Source organism: Nelusetta ayraudi, unplaced genomic scaffold, assembly GCF_046127955.1.
Source record: "Nelusetta ayraudi isolate G7.1 ecotype Tasmania unplaced genomic scaffold, CSIRO-AGI_Nayr_v1 ptg000020l, whole genome shotgun sequence".
NCBI classification, from domain to species: domain Eukaryota; kingdom Metazoa; phylum Chordata; class Actinopteri; order Tetraodontiformes; family Monacanthidae; genus Nelusetta; species Nelusetta ayraudi.
This window is the reverse complement of record NW_027466070.1, coordinates 1,677,597-1,700,520: the sequence shown is the minus strand read 5'-3', so window position 1 is coordinate 1,700,520 and position 22,924 is coordinate 1,677,597. Positions and strand designations below refer to the sequence as shown.

At 48.0% G+C, this 22,924-nt stretch overlaps 1 protein-coding gene across 1 annotated transcript; it reads left to right on the top strand.

Annotated features, from left to right (window-relative positions):
- Positions 1-993: 993 nt before the first annotated feature.
- duox (dual oxidase) lies at positions 994-14,973 on the top strand. Its single transcript, XM_076027147.1, has 30 exons — positions 994-1,181; positions 1,267-1,468; positions 3,103-3,269; positions 3,617-3,680; positions 4,098-4,194; positions 5,481-5,571; positions 5,795-5,897; positions 6,079-6,251; positions 6,346-6,521; positions 6,609-6,727; positions 6,819-6,956; positions 7,048-7,161; positions 7,703-7,905; positions 9,003-9,188; positions 9,358-9,583; positions 9,920-10,013; positions 10,127-10,302; positions 10,463-10,532; positions 11,094-11,135; positions 11,215-11,393; positions 11,890-12,120; positions 12,209-12,308; positions 12,387-12,436; positions 12,730-12,857; positions 12,946-13,099; positions 13,201-13,433; positions 13,718-13,876; positions 14,026-14,181; positions 14,609-14,737; positions 14,817-14,973. Exons 1-30 carry the CDS (start codon positions 1,053-1,055, stop codon positions 14,937-14,939), a joined length of 4,212 nt encoding a protein of 1,403 aa, XP_075883262.1. The 5' UTR covers positions 994-1,052; the 3' UTR covers positions 14,940-14,973.
- Positions 14,974-22,924: the final 7,951 nt, after the last annotated feature.

Sequence of the window (22,924 nt, the reverse complement as noted above, 5' to 3'; positions counted from 1 at the left end):
AAACAGTCAAATGGGGAGAATATCTTTTAACCTTTGCTCTGCTACTTTTGAGCCTCACATGGGGAGGAACTCCAGAACACATGTGCTGCTGCTGCTGCCTTTTGCCTTTTGCCCCTCACAGTCAGTCACTTTGCTTTTTTTGAGGAGCCGAGAAGAATCTCTCGCATCAATGGATTTGCGTAAAAGGCTGTGGAGTGTGCGCGCGGCGGCCGCTCTGCTGCTCTGCCTCGGTCAATGTGAGTGAGTGGACTGACTGACTGACTGACGCGGAGCCTCTCGGCTCACGAGTCAGAAGTGGAGCCTTATTCAGGTGCGTGCGTGTATTTGTGTGTGTCTCTCTCTCACTCTCCCTCTCTGTGTGCGCGCGCGCTTGCGTGCTGACCAGGCTCCCGCGGTGAACTGAGCTGGGAGGCTCCTCGCTTCGACGGCTGGTACAACAGTCTGGGGTGTCCGAAGCGCGGGGCGGTCGGTGCGTAAAGTTATTTAAAAAAATAAAATAAAAAATAAAATACTTGTATCCATGTGCATTTAAACTCACTTGTACCGCGTCTGTCCCCGCGCAGGCTCCAGCCTCGTGCGCCTCGTGCCCGCGCGCTACTGGGACGGGGTCTACCTGCCGCTCCAGGAGCCGCTGCTGCCGAACCCCCGCAGGCTGAGCCGCGTGCTCACCGGCGGCGGTACTTCCGGTCTGCCCTCCGCGCGCAACCGGACGGTGCTCTCCCTCTTCTTTGGTACGGTGCAAAAAAAAACAACAAAAAATAAATAAAAATAGTTTTTCTCAGAACGACTGTGAACGTTGATGTGTGGCTGCATCATGTCGACGTGGTGTTTTAACCGGCATGCAAACGCAGATATTTCACGTGCAGGAATAAAAGCAAAACTTTAGTAGCACCTAGAACCGATAGCGCTAGAGGAGTGTGAGAGAATGTGACTTCTTGGTTATTAGACAGACATCCCCCTGTACTAACTCTGACTCTGGCTGTTATCTTCCAGGTTATCATGTTGCTTTTGAAGTCTCTGACTCCAGAACTCCAGGGTGTCCGCCCGAGTTCATGAACATCCCCGTTCCCAAAGGTGACCCCGTCTTTGACCCCCTGGCAACGGGGAAAGTTCTGCTGCCGTTCCAGAGAGGGCTGTCGGACAAGGTTTCCGGCCAGAGTCCCAGCAACCCTCGCATACAGGTACAGCAGCTACACAATGTGATGTCAGATGACGCATCACATGACTGCAGTGAAATAAGCTGAAGGTCTGATGCGACCTGTGCAGGTGAACCTGGTCACTTCCTGGATCGACGGCAGCTCCATCTATGGTCCTTCCACGTCCTGGTCCGACTCCCTGAGAAGCTTCTCCGGCGGCCGCTTGGTCTCAGGCTCTGAGTGGAACATGCCCAGTCGGGCAAGAGGACCAAGTTTTATGTGGAGCGCCGCCGACCCTTCAACTGGAGACCATGGACCTCAGGGCCTTTACGGTGAGAGTCGCGATAGGACTGATCTGTTGGCAGAGAGAATGTTTACAAGTTGGAGATTTGGATGTTTCTGTGATGGGTTGCTGAGATTTCAGGTTGGAGCATCGTGCAGATCCATCTTGAAAAACTCAACACTGGATATTTATAATCGATCATATTTATATTTGTCAGCGAGAGTGTTGACTAACAAAGTGACAAAGTGTGACTAAGCTGTTGCTGGTTTGCTGCTGCTGCAGCGTGGGTTCTGCAGTTTGGTCAGTTTTCACCAAAACCGGAGAGCATTTACTTCTGAAAAGAAGAGCAAACTTCAACATTATAAATGGCACACTTTTCTTTTTTTACCCCTTGACTGGCCTCATATGGTTAAGAATTTAGTTTGACGCCACAAAGCTTCATGGCCAGCCACCAGGTGGTGACGTACATTAAGTGTCTCACCACGTGCTCAAAAAAGAGTCCTGACACCAGAACCGCCTGGCTCTACAGACCTGATAGGCCACTTCAAATGTGACAGGCACACACTTTTTTTTTTTTTATCACTTCATTGTTTTTTTTCCCCACAAATGTTTTCTGTGGGCTTAAATTACACATCCAAATTTAGCCGCAATCAACTTACAGCATTTTCATTGACTCTGCATGGACAGACTAGAAGGTTTTACTCAAGATAAAAAAAAAAATAAAAAAAATGTGTTCTTTGCAGACTTGGCTGACTGCACCTTTAAACATCGAACCTGTCCTCCTCAACTGAGAGCGAGAATAAAAACAAAAAATAAACAAGGCGCACGGGAGGCCAATATTACTCCACACAGGCTTCCTGTGACAAGTGAAGTCAAGTGAAGCTCCGTCTCGCCACACGCACGGCTCTTTAATTATTGTGTAAACGCCTTGTCGCCCTGGCCGCGGTGAAATCCCTCTGTGTGTAGCTCAGAGGGCGCTGCGACGGTGTCATCAAGCATTGCCGCTTGTTTTCTGAAAGTCGCTTCGGCCTCCATCTGAGGCGGCGGCAGCGGTCGCGGAAGATCTCCCTCTTTTGTTCATGTCGTGTCGCAATGACCTTCAGAAACAAACAGGCAGATTATCTTTCATTAGCGGTGAGGAGGAGCTCATCAATCAATCAGTGCGACGGGGGTGTGACTTCCAGATGCTTCAGCGTGAAGATTTTTCACACAGGGTTGTAAACAGAGGGCTAAGCATGCTGCAGAGCTTAGTGGATAATTAATTTGCTCAAGGCTGTTTTTCTGCTGGAGTACAAGACAAAAAACAGGTTTGATATTGCATCATAAACATATATATCGTCAACAAAATTGTTAAAGAAATCTGCACGAGAGTTGTTGAAACATCTGTTTTGGGAAGTGTGCTGGTAAACAGCTTTATATGTTGTTTTGGTGATTAATTGGGGCATCTTTGAAAGTCTCAGTCTTTCGCAACGGAGTTTAGGCAAGTCGTAACGTATCTCCACACCATGACACACAAGCCAACTGGAGGATCCGACCAATTTGTTTTGGCAAGTATCACAAAACATCCAAACTTGTGGGTGGGGGATCTTTCGCAAATGTTGCATGAAATTAGATGCGTTCAGCTGAAGCAAACAAATAGCTCGCAGCAACTTCCCTGCAACACGTGTCCCATCTCCTCCGCAGTCTTGGGAAACGCCTGGGCCAATGAGAACATGTTCACGGCGGCAGAGGGGATTATCTGGTTTCGCTACCACAATTATGTCGCCTCCAGGCTGCGTGAGGAGCATCCAGGGTGGTCAGACGAGGCGCTGTTTCAAAACGCCAGGAAGACCGTGGTGGCCACATTCCAGGTGAGGAGGAGAAAATCCGCCTGCTGCGAGGGCGCTGCTGTAATTTGCACCCTGGCGGGGAGTGAGGTTGCGCCCGGTGGTCGTGATTTGACGGGCCAAATTGAGGGTTTTAAAGTCGGAGGGCGAGTGCATCATCCTGCAAGCCGGTTCGGGGAGCTGACCTCTGCAAGAGCTATACTTAGAGAAGGAGGGACATGTCAGAGGAAGAAGGAAAGCAAAGAAAGCAAAATCAATCTCATATTGGCCACTTTTAAAAACTTCCTGCAGCATTTTGGATTGTCACATCATCTCACCACAAACAAACTTGCAGATTTTTTTTTTTTTTTTTTTTTTTGCCACCCTTGCAGAACATCGCCCTCTATGAATGGCTGCCTGCAAACCTGGGAGACAAGAAGCTCCCTCCTTACGCAGGTAAGAACAGCCCCCCTGGCGCTCGTGTGCACGTGGTGTGACTGTGACAGGTAAATGCACCAGTGGCCACGAGCTGCGGTGAGGTGAGCAGCAGCAGCAGCAGCAGCAGACGTCGCCGGTGGGGGTGGACAAGTATGTGCTGGGTCAGCAGAAAACCTCACACTGAGCTTCTGAGCGCCGTCTGCTGAGTCGGCACCCGCTGGCCGAGGAAAGTGCGGAGGGCCTCTGGCCAGAGGAGCCCATCGCCTTAATGCTGCGCTTTTGTCGGCTAACTTTGACAACCTCCCCACACACAAACACACACACACACACACACACACACACACACACACACACGGTGACGGAGCGTGGCGCCCTGATGATGAATGGATAGTTTATATTTGCCGCTGATGTGTCACCCCGTCATTTCGCCTGCAGGTTACCAGAAGTTTGTGGATCCGGGGGTCTCTCCTGAGTTCCAGGCAGCAGCCATGAGATTTGGCATCACCATGGCCCCACCTGGTGTTTATATGAGGTACTGTTGGGGGAATCAGGGAAGAGCCTTTCAGTAAAGGGATGAGTTCGGCATTTTGGGAAATTGGCCTTTTGTCGTAGTCCCTATGGTCAAATGAGTTGGTGCATTTCCTTTATCAGTGAGGGCAGAGACTCCAGCTGGTGAATGGTACTGGTCCTCCTCTCTGAAATCTCATCAAATACACACTCCAACATTGTCCACAGCAAGTTGTGACCTGCACATTCACCACATGATGAAATGATAATAATATCACATCTTGAGATAAATTCAATGAATTCTTTCCAGTTAACTCTCAGGTTCATTCTCTCAATGCAAGACAGGCCGTTAAACTTTGTACTCCCTTTTGCCGTAAGTCAATTTTCTCTTATTTACAGTCATTATTTTGGAATTCACATTTTCATTGGGTAAAAAGTTTTAAGTCTTTAGTCCTGTCTAATACAACAAGACTCCATAGCTTCTACTTCATTATTTCACTTTCACTTTTACTCTTAGTTTTATACAGTTTTTTGTCTTATAATATGGTATTTGTATTATTGTTGTTTGAATTTTGAGTATTCTATTTTATCTTTATTTTTGGGGAGGTTTCCTTGAATAAGCCCATTTTGTGTTTTTTACCTCTTCAGCAATTTCTGTATAATTGTTTAAAAAAAAAAAAGAAAGAAAAAAAAAAGCTATGTATTGTCTCTATATTATGCTAAAAATAAATAAATAACTAAAATTCATAGCAAAAGCCGCTCCTCCCGTCATCAAAACAGTCCGTTTATTTGAGAAGAAACTGCCATGTGGTGGTGGCGGACTCTGCGGTGGACACTGATGACTACCTCAGTGCTAGTCATCAGTGTCCACCCAGACCCACAACCTGATTTATCGGAGCCAAAAACCGAGACAGTGACTACGGCGCCGTCTGAGGTGTCGCCGAGTGACTCCGGCCGGCGGTTCGCTCAAAAAAGCAGTTTCCACTATTGGCCTCATGTGTCGTAATGTCACACAATTATGCGTTATTATTTCACCGAGTGGCCAGCCTGCAGGTCACCGCTTGCCCAGCAGAGTGTTTTGGGAATTGTGTGATTGTGTGTTTGGTGAGTTTTGAGGGAGGGCGATCGCTAGCGTTCACCTCTCTCTCCCTCTCTCTCTCTCTCTCTCTCTCTCTCTCTCTTCCTCTCCACGCTGATAATTAAAGGGAATCTACCTGCTCACCTGACAACAGAGGTGATGGCAACGGGCCAAAATGTTGAACCATTCTTTCCAGGAGCTTTATGGTTGTTGCTGTTTCTTCCCTCCTGCAGAAACAGGTCCTGCCACTTTCGGGAGATTGCCAGTGCAGACGGCGGCTCGTCAGCTGCGCTTCGTCTCTGCAACAGCTTCTGGAAACGGCAGGTGGGGGGGAAAAAAAAAATCAGGAAGTGTCTTCATGTATCAACTACTGAAACCACACAGCAGTTTCTTTTGTTTATTAATTTTTGCATGCTTTTATTTTGTCAGGTTTTTTTTCAAAATATGGTAGCTGAGGAGACAAGATGATCTTAATATAAAGATATTATGCACCGTATTTTTTTTTTTTAATTTCTAGTAATTCATCTTGGTTGTTGATCCTCTCCAGAGTGACAGCATGAGGACTGGCCTGGATGTGGACGAACTCATTATGGGCATGGCCTCCCAGATAGCAGAGAGAGAAGATCACATCGTCGTAGAGGACCTGAGAGGTGCCGGACCAGTTTAATGCAGCAGTTCTTTCCTCCTTTGAGTCATTTCTTTTAGAAAATAAAAATAAATAGCAGATTTACACACCAGGGAACCAACTGGTGGAAATATAACATTTAAATTGAAAATATTTGAGAAATAGCAAGACATTTTCACTGCTACTATGTCCTTCCTCCGTGTCAGACTTCATGTACGGCCCTCTGAGGTTCACTCGCACCGACCTGGTGGCCATGACCATCCAAAGAGGACGAGACTTTGGCCTGAGAAGTTACACCGAGGTCAGGAAAAGTCTGAATCTTCCTCCTGTCACCACGTTCCGAGACATCAACCCAGAGCTCAGCAGCACCAACCCGCAGGTAGAACCAGGCCAAGAGAACCCAGGACTGAGGGATCTGCTTTAAGCTCCTCTGACTATGTGTGTGTGTTTGTGTGTGTGTGTCTCCCTCACAGCTGCTGCGTGACCTTGAGGAGCTGTACGACGGCGACGTCTCCAAACTGGAGCTCTTCCCCGGGGGGCTGCTGGAGTCGCTGGACGGGCCCGGCCCGGTTTTCTCGGCCGTCATCCTGGACCAGTTTGAGCGCACCAGGAACGGAGACCGCTTCTGGTTCGAGAACAGACAGAGCGGGTGAGTCGCTCCCCGACCATGATCCACGGATCACGCTCGGCCTCCTCCTTGGCCCGCTGTCTGACCTACTGCGTTGTGTTCCGCCAGTCTGTTCAGCGAGCGGGAGATCCGGGAGATCCGCGGCATGACCTTCCACGACGTCCTGGTTGCAGTCACCAGCGCTGAGGCTGCCGACTTGCAGCAGGAAGTGTTTTTCTGGAGAGATGGTAATTGTCTAGAGCTGAAAGGAAAGGAGGAGGGGCTTACAGGGTCACGTGGTGAGGAAGTGGTTTAAAGGTTGATCTCCGGGGGTTCCAGGTGACCCCTGTGCTCAGCCCACACAGCTGAACGAGTCCATGCTGCAGCCCTGCACTAACGCCACCCAACTTCACTACTTTGACGGGAGCAAAGTCGGATTTGGCATCTTCATCGTCGTGTTGTTCCTCTTTCCTGTTGGTCAGTGTCAAACAAGAATGCTAATATGAGCCATCAGTGACTCTGTTGTAAAATATTATCTCTGTCTGTCTTTTTGTTTTTCCTTCTGCAGTCAGTCTGTTGGTTGCCTACATGGTGGCTTGTCTCCGGAAACACAGATACAGGAAGTTCCAGAGGAGGAGAAAAGCAGGGACCCGGAACGATGGGCCGGCTGTGGGGATCAGCGGTATGAAATCTTCAGCAGAAATATCCTGTACAATAATAATAATGATAAATTTTATTTGTATTGCACCTTTCTTAACATAGTTGCATACACAGCCATAAAAATACAGTTACAGCAACAATAGCACAACGTTAAGAAAACAACAAAAAATAGTCAGTAAATACAGAAGGAGAAATAAGAGCATAGATGGACCAGACTGCTACTTTGTAAAAATAGGTTTTTAAAAGAGATTAACAAAACAACATTGCCAAATTTCACAGTAGTCTCAATTATTGGGCGTGAGTGGCTGTGATGTTCTGCTACACCAGCAGCTGTTGACGGAGAGGCAGACACTGTTCTTGGCTTTAAAAAAAAAAAATTGAGGATATTTAAACACAAAAAGCATTTTATTCGCACATTGTACAAAGAGGAAGGACTCTTCAGCTGATTAAATGATACAGTGCTCGGCCAGGTTCTACCCAGACTGTTTACGCCACATCCATAATCTCCTTCTCTCTCTCATCTCATTTGATTTTTTTTTTCTCCTCTCATCACAATTTTCCAGCTTCGGAGTGGCAGGGCCATAAGAAACCTCTGCTTCCTGTCAGCTTGGAGTTTGTCGAGAAGAGTAGGCTGCGGGTCTCGGACCCGTCCGGCTCGACTCTCCGCTGCCTCAACCTGGACAACCAGGGCTCGCTGGACGTCGTCCTCTCCGACAACCGTCAGCACAGAGCGCTGCTGCTCAAAGTGTCCAAGGAGTACGACCTGGTGAGGCTGGAGGGTTTAAAGCCTCTTGTAGATTTTAAAAATTCCCTTATTAAAACTACATTTACAGCTTCCTGGACTCCAGTGGTTTGGCCTCACATGATTAATTATGCAAGAAGCTACTAAAGGCAGCATATCTGGCACAGTGGGTTTTTTTTAATTTTTTTTTTAACCTTTTTGAGCCAACTGCTCAACAGCTGGGGCTGTTTAGATGCACACAAAGCTGATCTCCTGGCAGGAATTGAGGGAGGAAACGAGGCTTCTGTTCCTTTTAAAACACAGTCACTCCACAATGGAATGTCATTATTTTTTTGAGACCAATTCAGTGAAATTGCATAATTTTGCTGCACAGTGTTGTTGGAATTAGTCCATAAAAGTAATCCAAATACTGATTACTGATTACTCCTTAAAAAAATTATCAAATTATTTCTTTAACTACTTTGTTTAAGTAAATAAATTACTAATTACTTTAGTTAAAAAATAAATAAAGTAACAGTTGAGAACATCTTGTTTCCTGCACATAACGTACAACAAACCACAATATTCTTTGGTGTAGACGAGATGAACTTAAAATCATGTGTGTATTTCCAGCTATCAAACGCAATGGCTGCTTTTTCTTTTGCCGCCGCCACGCTTGTTTTGGTGCGTCGTTGCGTATATCAATGACGTTGCATTCACGGCTGCATCATCAAGCTGCGACATCGTTGTGTTCTGTTGTTTTTCTAAATTTCAGACATTTTGTGGTTAATGAGACATTTTTAGCTTGCAAAATATTTCAGAAAAGTAATGAAATCCTTACTTGATAAAATAATTATGATATAATTACCAGTTTTGCCAAAGTAATCCCACTGCATCACTCTGTTACTATAAAAGTGGTTTAATTACAGTAGTGGATTACTTAGTAATAGATTACTCGCCAGTACTAGCTGCGGCACAGTGGTTGAAAAACACTGATCTAACAAACTGGAGAAGGCAAAGTAAACAACTGTTTGCTTTTTTGTTTTATTTATAAGATTTCACGGGCAGTAAAACAACAGTAAAGTGGGTTTTGCGTGAGATGAGACATCTTCATCCTCATCCTCTCTCTCCGCCACCTGCAGGTGCTCTTCTTCTACGACGAGTGCGGCCGCGCGCCGTTCGTCCGGCACCTGCGGCAGGCGGCGAGCGACCTCGGCCGGGGGATGAGGGTGACGGAGATGAGGGAGGAGGAGCTGCTGAGGGAGGCCACCACCAGGGAGCAGCGCGCTCAGATCGTGGAGACCTTCATCCGACACGCTTTCTCCAAGGTACAGTCAGCGGCCTTTCAACCTGCAAAAAAAGCGCCATCAGTGAGCTCTGACTTCCAGCCGGAGGGACAAATTGCGGGCCGTCACGCTTCTAATAACTGCAGTTATTAACAGCTGGAGGCGACGATGATGAGTCACGTGTGGCAATGCTGTCCAATCTCTGGCTTAGGTCCTGGAAATAGACAAGTGTGACGCCGGCAATCTGAGCGGCGTCTCCAGGAGGAAAGCCCGCGAGGTGCTGCGGTGTGAGCTCACGGCCGCCGAGTTTGCCGACGCCCTGGGCCTCAAGTCCGACTCCTTGTTCGTGGACTCCATGTTCTCATTGGCTGACAAGGACGGGAACGGCTACCTGTCCTTCCAGGAGTTCCTGGACGTGATCGTCATCTTCATGAAAGGTGAGGGCGACGACCCTAAATTGGTAATTCCAAAATGAAAAAACTCTGAAACCGAAATAATTTACGAGGAGGACTGGCTGCAAGGTGATCTCAGCCGCCTTCCTTCAAAGGTTGGCTGCATGATATGCTGGTTGTTTTTTTTTTTATTAAAGTTGGAAAAAATTAGATTTAACCTTAGGGGTTGCTCCAGAAACGTTTATTCCCACTGGTAATGACTGCTACACAATTAAAAACTAGTTATAGGATGAAATTGTCAATTTAAAAAGTTTTACATAATTAAAGGGAATAAAGGAAATGGTTTTAAAGTGTTCCCATGGGATTAATGTTCTCAATCAGGGTCCCCTGAGGAAAAATCCATGCTGATGTTCACCATGAACGATATCGGTGGCACCGGCTCGCTGTCCAGGGAGGAGTTTGCCAGGATGCTCCGGTTTGAGCAGTTTCCTTTGCTTTTATTTTCTTTTTCCTCTTCATGGCTGCATCTGATTGACTCCTGTTCAACACCCTTCCACCGCCATGCTCTTCTCCTCTGATGTGCGGCAGGTCTTTCATTGAAATCTCCAACTGCAATCTGTCGAAGAGCCAGGCGGAGGACGGCATCGAGGCCATGATGCAGGCGGCCGGCTTCGGCGACAAGGAGAGGATAACGTGGGAGGACTTCCACTTCCTACTGCAGGACCACGAGAAGGAGCTGCAGTTCGCTCAACTCAACGTCAAAGGTTTGCTCAGAAGAAAACAGCAGACGGATACAGAAATTTTCAGAAAGGAGAATTTAATTTGGGGGTTTGTGTGTGTGTGTGTGTGTGTGTGTGTGTGTGTGTGTGTGTGTGTGTGTGTGTGTGTGTGTGTGTGTGGGTGGGTGATTGTGTGTGTGTGCAGGCATGGAGAAACAGGGGAAGAAGCGTCTGAGTCGGGACCAAAGGGTCTCCTTCATCTCTCCAGCAAACAGGTCAGAAAGCAGGAAGCTGAGTCTGATCTGCTCCACCGACACCAGTGGGAACCACTTGAACTCTTTCACTTGTTTGTATCCAGCAAACAGCCACTTTATTAGGTGCACCAGTTCAATCGCTTGTCAATGCAAATGTCAGCCAGCGGTGCGGTGGCGAGTACATTCAGGCGTGTTGGGCCTGGGAGCTCAAAGAAATGTCCAGTCTGGGCCTCTGAAATTGGATTCATGTGTACTCATCAGCAATTCCCGCTGTGATGCTGTTGGTTGTCTTCTCGGCCGCTCTCTGTGACAAATGAACCTCAGACGCCACAGCCTGGCTGAGCTTCCTTTGCTCACTACGCTCGTCCGTCGCACTATGTGGCAAAACTCAGATCTCAGGTTGGTTTCTAGAACCACGGCAGTCACTTCGCTCTCGTTGAACGGCCTCAGCAGATCTCAGTCCACTAGATTGTCTGGGATGTGGTGAAAACGTCCGACCAACCTGACACGTGCGAGGTGTACCCAACAAAGCGGCCAACTGGTATGACCGGCGTTGAGCCTGTTTGTTTGTTTTGCCCTCAGCTTCAACAAGACGGAGGGGCAGGATGTGCGCAGAAGGAAAAAGTAGGTGGCAGCAAACGACAAAAGTTCTTAGTTTGCCTCCACAACATAAAAGCTCAAACTCACCCTTCGCACATTCCAGGCTGAGCGTCAGAGCTCCGAACGTGTACGTGAATCCCAAACGGGAGCAGTATGAGAGGAACCCGCTCTGGCAGAAGGTCCAGCACTTCAAACGCTTCATCGAGAACTACCGCCGCCACATCGTCTGCTTCATTGTGGTCTACGCCGTCACCGCCGGCCTCTGCCTGGAGAGATGCTACTGTAGGTGGAGGTTGCTCCTACTCCTCCTGCACGTCCTCCTCCTCAACCTCCTCCTCAACCTCTTCCTCCTCCTCTTTTTCCTCTTTCTCCTCCTCATTCTCCACCTCCACCACCTCTTCCACTTCCTCCAATTCCTTCTCCTCCTCCTCCACCTCCTTCTCTTCCTCCTCCTCAACTTCCACCTCCTCCACTTCCTTCTCCTCCTCCTCCACCTCCTTCACTTCCTCCTCCTCCCCTACTTCCACCTCCTCCGCTTCCTCCTTCACCTCTTCCATTTCCTCCTCCACCTCCACCACTTCCATCTCCTCCTCCTCTTCCTCCACCACCTTCTTCTCCTTCACCTCCACTTCCTCCACCTCCTCCTCCTAATCCACTTCCTCCTTCTCCCCCTCCACCACCTCTTCTTCCTCTCCCTCCTCCTCTATCTCCTCCTCCTCAACCTCCTCCTCCTCCTCAGCGTCCAGCCTCTCACTCTGCTGCTGCTTTGTGTCTTCAGACTACCGCTTCCAGGCCGAGGCTACGGGCCTCCCCAGGATGTCGCTGGTGGGCGTGGCCGTCTCTCGGGGCACCGCCGCCTCCATCTCCTTCCTCTTCCCCTACATGCTCCTCACCGTGTGCCGCAACCTCATCACGCTGTGCCGTGAGACCTTCCTCAACCGCTACATCCCCTTCGACGCCGCCATCGACTTCCACCGCTTCATGGCCATGACTGCCGTCCTCCTGTCAGGTGGGGGCGGAGCCACCGGGGGGGAGGGGGGGGGGTTTGATGGCAGAAGTCGTGACCTCACTCACTCACTCCTGTCCCTGCTGTGCAGTGATCCACAGCCTGGGCCACGTGGTCAACGTCTACGTCTTCTCCGTCAGCGACCTCAGCATCCTGGCCTGCCTCTTCCCCAGGGTCTTCTTCAACAACGGGTGAGCTTCCTGAGTTCTAGCAGATATTTGCAGAAGGCTGTCATTATCTGGAGGAGCTGACGATGCCGTTTTTTGCAGGTCTGAACTCCCCATGAAGTGGACGTGGTGGTTCTTTGAAACCATCCCAGGTATGACAGGAAAGGAGGCTGATTTTCAGATCAACATGAGAACCTGCAAGCTCCTGTAGATGGAACATATGATTCACCTCACATGTTCTTTGGGTTTAGAGCCTACGGAAAACATACGGAAAATTTATTGATTAATGATGATTTGGTGATTGGACAAAGCTGCTCTTTGTCGCCTTCCAAGTTAGCAGCAGCTTCTTCCTGAAAAGAAGTTGATTGGCAGCAACTCTGCTGCTTTCAATGACCTCTGACACCAGAAGCACTGTTGTTTTATCGTCTCCCTGTCTGTTTTCCAGGAGTGACAGGCATCCTGCTACTCTTCACCTTCGCCTTTATGTACGTTTTCGCCTCCCACTATTTCCGTCACATCAGCTTCCGTGGATTTTGGATCACTCATTACCTCTACGTGGTCGTGTACGCTCTGGTGAGCGACTCTTCTCACCCAGGCACTGATACGGCTCCTGAAGCAAGTCTAACTCTGTCTGGTTTTTGTTTTTCTTCCCCTCACACAGACGGTCATTCACGGCAGTTACGCTCTGATACAAGAGCCCCGTTTCTACGTCTATCTCATCCCACCCGGGCTGCTCTTCCTGCTGGACAAACTCATCAGCCTGAGCAGGAAGAAGGTGGAGATCCCGGTGCTGCGAGCTGAGCTGCTGCCTTCAGGTGACATCTCCCAGAATTTTTACAAAGCCTTGATGTTATTTCTTTCCCTTTGTCGTCACTGAAATTGTTTGTGTTCACATCCTCGTCTTCCCTCTTTGCAGGTGTGACACATCTGGAGTTCAAGAGGCCGCAGGGCTTTGCCTACCGTTCGGGCCAGTGGGTCCGCATAGCATGCCTTCGCCTGGGCACAGACGAGTACCACCCCTTCACGCTGACCTCGGCCCCCCACGAGGAGACCTTGAGCCTGCACATCCGGGCCGTGGGGCCGTGGACCAGCCAGCTGCGGGAGCTCTACACCGAGGAAAGCCTGCTGGAGCTGGGAGCCTATCCCAAGGTTCGAGTGGTGTGATTTTTCTGTCCAGGACGGGTTTAAAACGTCCGTTTTATGTCCATATGGAGGATATTTATTCTTCTTTTTAATTTTTATTTTTACATGATTAATTATCCATAGTTGCAGATGTTTTTAGAGAGTGTTTACAGTCTCCTGAATTTAGTATGTTGATTAGTTTGCTGCTGAAACTGAGGATTGTATGATGATATTACATAACATTAGAATATTGAACCATCAAGTCTGTTTCTTACTACTTCTCACTGCATGCATCTGCTTCCATCCGACAGCTCTACCTGGACGGCCCGTTCGGCGAAGGCCACCAGGAGTGGACCGACTATGAAGTTTCGGTTCTGGTGGGCGGAGGAATCGGCGTCACACCTTTCACCTCCATCCTCAAGGACCTGGTCTTCAAATCCTGCATCAAGTCCAGGATTCAGTGCAAAAAGGTGCTGAAAGTTTAGCAGTGATGGTCTATCTATCTATCTATCTATCTATCTATCTATCTATCTATCTATCTATCTATCTATCTATCTATCCATCTATCCATCTATCTATCCATCTATCTATCTATCTACCTATCGTTTGTTGTTCGAAGGTCTACTTCATCTGGGTGACACGGACGCAGCGGCAGTTCGAGTGGGTGTCGGACATCATCAGGGAGGTGGAGGAGATGGACACCCAGGAGCTGGTCTCGGTCCACACCTACATCACCCAGGTGGCCGAGAAGTTCGACCTCCGCACCACCATGCTGGTGAGGTCACTATGCTCAGCCAAACAATAGTTTTTTTTAATTTAAATATATAAATAAATAAATAAATAAAATCGTCCTATTGCCAGTAGGTGGCACCATTATTCCCATCACGTCTTGCTTTGTGTGCAGCCAATCTTCTGATGAATGAACCAACTGATTCATTCATGAATTGATTGATTGGTTAATGCATTAGTTTCCAAATGTGCATACATAATTATCCATAAAGGCAGAAATAATAAAGATTTGCAAGAGCAAATAAATTGTGTAAAATCAAACGTTTAATCCATTTAATGTGGAATGCTTATAATTATCATACTTACTATAACTTTCTGGAAAGCGAATCAGGAGCTAGTCTTGAAAGGATCTGAAGAGGTGATTCCTTGTGTTGTGTCCGGCTGTTCCCCCTCCTGGCTGTCCTTGCTGGCAGTACGTGTGCGAGCGCCACTTCCAGAAGGTTTGGAACCGGAGCCTCTTCACCGGCCTGCGGTCCGTCACCCACTTTGGCCGTCCACCTTTTGTCTCTTTCTTCAGCTCACTGCAGGAGGTCCACCCCACGGTACAACAACCGCCCTTATCTTCATCTGGGGGGGGACTGCAAAATATTAGTCAATTCTTTCTTCTACTTTTATTGTAAGGTGGGTAAAATCGGAGTATTCAGCTGCGGACCACCTGGACTGACCAAGAACGTGGAGAAGGCCTGCCAGAAGATGAACAAGAGGGACCAGGCCCACTTCATTCATCACTATGAGAACTTTTAAGGTGTCCTCGCGACATGAGGGACGTGAGTTAATAGGCAGCAGTCACCTTGAAATGTATTCTCACACCGAATCACAAAAATATTGCTAAGCATTTATGTACACATGTATGTATATACATACATATGTACATATATATACACATATACATATACATATATATCTGTGTGTGTGTGTGTGTATAGACAGTGCACATATATACACATACACACACATATATACATACACACACACACACACACACACATATAATGTACATATATACATATACGTACATACATACATGTATACCCCATTATACCCCATATATACCCCCATTGTTTATGAAGCCAGGTTGAAAATGTCTTGTTGTCTTACGTACTCTGTGCATTCTCTGTCTTTTCTATCACGCAATGTTAGATATTTTACTCTATGCTTCTGTCAGTCAAGGGCTGAAACTTTTATAAAATATCTCAGAAAAATACTGAATTTATGATGGACATGTAAATGTAATGTATTGCTGATTTAATGTAATACTTTTGTTGGGGCTTCTGGAAACACTAAAATGGGAAAGCAAAGGGAAGATTCCCAAATGAAAGGTGTGCGACGCCGCGGCAGTGAGGTCAGATGTTGTAGTCTTTTGTTGTAGGTCATGTGATTATGTAAGGACACGTGCGCCGCTGTTGGCTCCTTCTGTCCGACTCACAAAGTCACACTTGAATGGAGCCAAACTCCAAAATGTGATTTGTTGGTTGAGTGAGAGCCAGCCTCCACCCAGAAATAACAAGTAAAAAAAAAAAAAATAAATCAGGCTTTGCCTCAGGGAGTTGAATTAATATGAGGGAACGTGGTAGCTTCTATTTCTGTTCTTCTTTTTCTCTTTTTTTTTTGAAAATGTCTTTGGTATTTGTTTATTAAAGTGACATGCTCTTACACACTCCTGAAACGATAATTGGTTTCATTATCATGTGCACTACAACAGGTGCACATGCGCGCGCGCGGGCGGGCGCACGCACACACACACACACACACACACACACACACACACACACACGCTTGACCGAATCACATGCTATACCTAAGCCTTTGCCACCTTCACTCCCTCGGCAGAGTCACATCTCCAGCTTGACAGCGTTTGGCTGCAGTCAAGAAACAAGGAAGTTGTTGTACGACACCTGGTTAGCTATTGTGCACAATAGTGGGGTTCATATTAATTCATATTATTCATATTTATCACCAGCAGGATAATTGTATTAAAGAAAAATGTTTTCTACGGTCCATAATTTTATACCCAGAAAAACTGTAGATGTGAAGCAAACAGCACATTTAGCCCTTTGTTTACAGTCTCCTGCTAAAAAAAAAAAAAAATTGATTTCAGCTACTTGGACCTTCCACGTGTTGTGACAAAAACAAGGTGGTTTCAAAGGGTGCAGCCAACATGTGGGATGTCACCAACATGCGAGGTTGTATCAGAGTGATAACAACACCTTTTATGACGTCATAAAGGGCTTCGGTGCTATAAAGGACCCCCGGAAAAGTAGAGCAAGCAAACTAGTCAAGGTTTGAAAAAATGATGGAGAAAACTGGCTGGGCGTAGATGACAAACGCCAAAATGCCTGCTGTGCAAAAGGTCAACGTGTGTGGATTTTTGTTTGTCCTCTCCCGACAAGCTGCTGGACAAGCTGCTAGTGAATCCAGGCAGGATGAAAGCGCTCGGTCGAGGGGCTGATAGCCGACATCGAACCACGTCTGAGGATTCCCGCTGAGCCTACGAGGCTGAGCCAGCATTGTGCCGTGATGACAATAAGCGTGCTAACATTAGGATAATGACTCTGCTGATTGGCTTCTTTCCTCGCTTTTGAAATCCACGCTTTACTTGGTTGCTTCCCAACCGTGCCGGCGTTGATCAAATGGCTCCCTCTTCTGGAGACAGCGGGACATCTTTTTACACCTGCAGCACAGGAGACTCAAGGTCACGCGGGTTTGTAGCTGCATTAAATGTATACAGTATATACGAATAGGTTTCCAGAGGAGTGCATTAGGACAACCCCACCACCACCACCACCCTCTACCCGGCCACCCTCCCTTAAATGCCCTTGTTCCAATCTATTATATGCTAATGTCTCTCTCCTCGGTCTGAGGCGGCGAGGAGGAGGAGGAGATGAAGGCAATCTACCGGGTCAGTGCTCCCCACATAATGTTTTAATCTTGCTCTAATCAGGTGTCACATTCACAGCAATAAACGGGAAGGAGAGTTTTTGGAGTCGCTCAGTGGCTTGATGAGTTGCTCCAGTGGAGCGACCGGCCGCCGGGGTGCCTTCCTAAAGGTACATTCGGCTGCGTTTTGTGGTTTTTAAGAGTTTTTTTTTTTTTTTTTTAAAGATGTGCCGTGGATTCATTTATTTTCTTGTATTGTTTTTATTTACGACTAGAATAAGCTAACTTGGTTGGAACTGTTTTGTTGTCATTTTGACACATTACAAAGAGCCGTTGAATAATATTTGGAAAGAAGAGGTCCTTCCAAAGAAAAACCACAACATCAAGCCCTCTGTCTGTTATATTCAAAATTGACCAATCAGGTGACTTGCAGCTAGCTTAGCCTGTGGTGAGCCAGTATTCACTGTTTCTTTCCTGAGTGAAGCCAAAACATCTTTTACACTGAGGAAAGGCCTTCAGAGATGTTTTTCTGTCCTTTCAATGCAAAAAAAAAAAAAAACACCATCCGGTTCTGATGAAACTGCTTCCATTGCAGCATTCATGCCCATCTCTTCATTAGCAGCCGTGCTTGCAGTCACTTCTCTGTTCCTCCTCCTTCTTCTTCTCCTCCTCCTCCTGGGGCTCTTGAGGCCACCTGGCAGCCTCGCTTCTTGCTTTTGTCACGAGTAAAAGGACGCTGATTGGTTATGTAACGCCACGACCGTTTAAGGCCTATAGACTGAAGTGCGATGGATGCACGAGACTATGTTTTGTTTTTTTTTTATTTCAGATGTCAGCGATGCAGCTGCCTCGCAGGGACGAGAATAGCAGAAGAATGGACTGCAATGTGTGCGATGCGACTTTTTCTAAATCATCCTTCAGCAGCAGACAGTCAGACAAACAGGGACGGGCGGCTGAGCCAGATAGACGGATTTTTAATGAGGGGCGACTTAAGAAGCTGCAATTTTTTATCTTTTCCAAGAGGACAAGCAAAATTATGTAAAATATGATGAGGATGTCTGAGCGGTGCGGAGCACTTTGGTGTACTTAAGAGTCTGATAATCTTCTTAGAGTCGCTAAGTACCCAGCTAGGAAGCAGCCAGCGTCCAGATTGTCTCTTCCCGCCCCAGATAAACCACTCAGACAACAACAAAGCCAGCCTCGAGGAACTATGCGGCATGGTGGTTCCCCTGGCGTGAACTATGCACCTTCCCTCCGTCGGAAATTGCATTGACCGAGCCGTGGAAGAAGTTCTGGTGTCTCTCCTCAAGCTGAAGATGTTTGGCAGCGGCACCAGGCGCTGGTTCGTCAGGAGGCAGAAGAGGCAGCAGCATCAGAAGCAGCAGCAGCATCAGAGGACCGGCCGCAGGCCCTTCACCAGGAAGAGGAAGAGATGGGAGGCCAGGATCCTCAAGCAGCACCGGCAGAAGATCCTGAGCGAGCTGGACGTGGGCGCCGTGCTGCCCCACCTGGTGTACGACAAGGTGTTCTCCCTGGGCGAGTACAAGGAGATCCTGTCGCAGGAGAGCAGCAAGATGCGCACCGAGGTCTTCCTGGACCGACTGTCCTCCAAGGGGCCGAGTGCCTTCTGCTCCTTCTGCTCCGTCCTGGAGGAAGTGTGTCCCCACCTGCTGACCTCCTTTCTGCTTGATGGAGAAGGTAGAGCTGCTCCCCTTAGGGAAGATTACCACTAAAACAGGATCAGTGCTTTTTTTCTGTGTATGTGTGAGTGTGTGTACAAAAATATTTTCCCCTGCAAGCGCTGCATTTCATTTACGTCAGAAAGCAGAACCTCTCTGACCCGCCCAAAAAACAACAACATCCAGGGAAGAAAACTGCTTTGCAGTAAGTCAGCGCCTCAGACTAAGAGCCCGCAAAAATAGCTTCTTAAATCTGGATGGCTGAAGGGATTAGCAAGCCGCCAACTAGCCTCTGACAACATATGGCACCAACGTGGCTGCTGCGGTCTCTATCTGCGGCGCGCTGCTCTAAATCAATATACCTACATTTACATAAAACCCAGGATGTAGTCAAGACGGGTTAGCAAAAAAAAAAAAAAAAACAACTTGAATTTCACAGCTCAGCGAGTGCGCACGCTTAATCTGTGGCTAATATCCCAGCGCTTGTCCATCCTGCTGCCTGCTCATCAGCCCAGAAGTGCAATAAATCCCAAACTGCAGCTACTCAGAAATAATAATAAAGTTAATCCTCCTCCACAGATGGTGCGCCGGGTCAGCGCAGGAAAGGGGGCCTCACGGTGCCGCCCAACAGTCCTGGAGAGCCGGCACACTGCCCTCCGCCCATGTACACCGACCCTCTGTTCGACTCTAGGTGAGAGCTGCTCTGCATCTTGTTAACGTTAACCTGGAGAAAAAAAAACATTATTTTCACCCGTACAGTTAAATCCTTACAGCGAAATCGTAACAAGGGGAGCGTGGGCCTTCTATAGCACCATATAGCTCTTGTAAGGTTCCTCTGCCATGGCAACTGTCCTGAGACCAGTGAGCTGGCTGACCGCGCTCGATGAGTTGAGGCAAGGGGCAAGAAGCAAGAGTGTTGCTGTAAAGTGACGTCGGATTCTCGAGGGTGCTGGGCAGGCGACCAAAGATAAATAGTCCAATTAGCAGGCCAGCACGGAGTTCCGTGTGAATGGCCCGGCTGCCGTTCTAACAATGACTTGTTATTGAAGATGATTTTCAAGGTGTTATTTCAGCATTGAAAAACCAGTCTTGCATTAAAACAGGAAATTTGCTGTTTTAAAGGGTTTGTTTGTGTCGGTCTGGTAATGTCTACACTCAAGTTCACCGTCCTGAACACGCTCCTCGTTGAGATTTTAGGCTCATTGGCAAATGGAATGTCAAAGTATTTTTACATCATCGCAGTGTCAAACATTTATTGTTTGTGCATGATTCACTGGGCTGTGGCCTTAATTCAAAAGGACAGAATCATTTACCACCTGTGTACCCTTTTTATATTGTCTAATAGTCTTTGTGTCAAAAACACCAAATCAAAACATATGTTAATATTGTGTAACATCAAATATGTTTTAATAGGGTTTGTGCCTCTCTGAAATCCTTCCATGGCTGCAACTTTCTCACCCATTGCTGTTGCTGCACGAGCATCGGTGGCCCGGTGGACGTTTTTGTGGGGATGCGCAGACGACGCCTTTCGGTCCCGTTGATTAGATCCATCTCACCACCATGTGCAGATTCAGCAGAATCTGGTCAGCATGCTTGACGATACACTGGCCTTGATATTGATTGAATTATTTTTTCCTGTAAATGCATGGAAAAGGGGAAAGAAAGGCTCATCAATCATTTTACTCCATTTTAAAGGGCAAGTTGCGCTGTTGTAAAACCCGGCCATCACAGTCGGAATGCCGAGAACAAGGAGGCTAATTTTCATCCTTCTTGCAGCGTACACATTTATACACGCAAACACCACAATACCCATAATTGAGATCCTGTCTTATTTCATGTCTAGAGGGTTCTTGGGTTTCCTGTGTGTGTCTTCTGGTTGTGTTTGGAGGAATGGGGACGTGGTGATGGTGATGATGGTGGTGATGGTGGTGGTGGTGGTGGTGGTGGTGGATGTGTCACCTGAAGCGACCGCACACAGGAAATGACATCCCTCCCTGAATGTTAAGGAGGCCTTTTTTTAATATATGACAGCCAAGTCAGCATGGAAACAGCCCTTCCAATGGCGTGCCACTGGGCACTGACACACACACACGCACGCACGCACGCACGCACACACGCACCAAGACAGGCTGACAGCAACACACCAAAACACACACACACACACACACACACACCACATAAAACAACGTGGCAGCACATGCAGTGCGAAGGTTGACAGAGCTTCAGAAGAAGAAGATGCATCTCGCTAGCCAGGCCACGTAAGTCCTCTTCAAAATGTCATTCCACACTCACATGATTTGCCTGTTTGGTTTTTTTTTTTTGTTCTGTGCGCGCGCGAGAGCAGCTGTGTTTTGTGGCGACGATTGTGATTCTTCGTCTCCGTCATGCCGGCTGCCACATAAAAGGCGCAACTTGTGGGCGGATGCCTTGTGTTTTTTGTGGCGTGCGCTTCTTGAATTCCGGTCTCGTGCTTGCGATTCAAGGGGGCAAATCAGGTGTCAGGAAAGGCTGTGTGTGTATCGAAATACCAAAAAAAAAAAAAAAAAAAAACAAAACAGCGCAATCTTTTGTTTATTCACTCTCGGGAGAAGTAGGACACAACTGCGCCTGCAGTCATGGATGCTTGGCTTCAGAAATTTGTGTGCCAGCCAGCGTGTGTCCCTGCGTGACAGAGTGGATGAAGCGCATCCTCAGCCGTTGCTCGGCATCAGCGCGGCGGCGGCGGCGGCGGCAGTGGCGACCTGGGAATGTCTTCACCCGTGGTCAGCTCGTGTTGCGTTATCGCGGGCCCTCACTCTGATTGGCGGCAGGCAGGAGGATTGATTGTCAGCTCTAGCTGCTCGCGATGACGTTGTGTTTGTTAGCTTTGCCTTTTTTTGGCGCGTTTGCCTGTGGCCGCTGTCCAAACTGGCTGAGAGTGAACATGCAGCTGGTGATCACGTCTCAGGGCTGCCGCTGCTGCTGCTGCTGCTGCTGCTGCTGCTGCTGCTGCTGCTGCTGCTTTCAAACGGTGCACGAAGCGCCTCTGCAATAGCTGCAAGAGTGGAAAAAAGAATAACGAATCATGTCACGCTAGTGGCAGACCGAACATTTCACCAAATCGTTTCGATTTATTTCTTAATCCATCAGGGAAAGAGTCCATCTCAGAAAGTTGTTACCTTGTGTCCATCGCCTTCCTTTGAAGCAAACCAGTCAGATTTGTTTCTGCTAGCTTGAACCTGCTATTGCACCGTTGCAGCATCTGCACTAATCTGTTTAGCCACAGCTCGGTTCGCAGTCACTTCCTGTAGGCCTTCTTCTGGGGTTTTTAATGTTTTCTCTCGGCCGCTTCTGAACTAAAAGCACCATAGGAGCAACTGGAAATGCTCTCCACTGGCCGTCCAGCGGCGTATGAAGCTCAGCGTCCACTCTGCGTCAATTTTTACCCATTTATCTAACAAACAGTCCAAACTGGTCATGCTAAACGCAATAAGTACCTCACCGTCGCTGAGTCTCATTCTCGCAACAGCGACAAGCCACTTTCCCCCCAGAGGGGAACGTAGCAGGCATGTGCTCCGATCCGTGGCCTTATATGTATGTGCAAGGCTGCAGCGATGATGTAAGTCGCCGTGCCTTCATCCATAAGTGGAGAAAATGAGATGCTGGCAGGTTGAGAGGGAGGTGGTGGTAGTGGGGGTAGGAGGAGAGGAGAGCAGAGGAGAGCAGAGGAGAGGAGAGATTAGCTGGAGCTGCGAGGTTACGCTTCTCTGTGCTGATGACTCACCTCGCAGCACATGAGAGAGAAAGCACTGCGACAGCACTGAGGTGTGACTGTGTGTGTGTGTGTGTGTGTGTGTGTGTGTGTGTGTGTGCGCCTGTGCCTGTGCCTGTGTGTGTGTGTGTGTGTCGCACGTGCGTGTGCTCCATTACTGCTGCTGGTGCAGTGCATTTATGTGGAGGAGGACTTCCTCTTGTGAACTTCTCCTCTTTTGTTTGGCGCAAAAGTCATAAATCACGGCGCTACAGCCGTAGTGGCTCTCAGGCCTCGGCTCCAGGTTTGTCCCCTCGGGGGGGCGACGGGGGAGCAGCAGCCAACAACCCGGCTTTGATTTTTGCAGAATAAAGTGGTCAAGAGGAGGCCCGAGGACACGAGCGAAAGAAGGGCATCTCCGTCTGTCCTATTTATTTATTTTT

Excerpts from the sequence above, each read along its gene's own strand:
- duox (XM_076027147.1), top strand. The coding sequence starts at position 1,053 with ATGAACATCCCCGTTCCCAAAGGTGACCCCGTCTTTGACCCCCTGGCA. Across the intron at positions 6,252-6,345 it reads TCAGCAGCACCAACCCGCAG|CTGCTGCGTGACCTTGAGGA; the intron begins GTAGAACCAGGC and ends TCTCCCTCACAG. Across the intron at positions 7,162-7,702 it reads GCCGGCTGTGGGGATCAGCG|CTTCGGAGTGGCAGGGCCAT; the intron begins GTATGAAATCTT and ends ACAATTTTCCAG.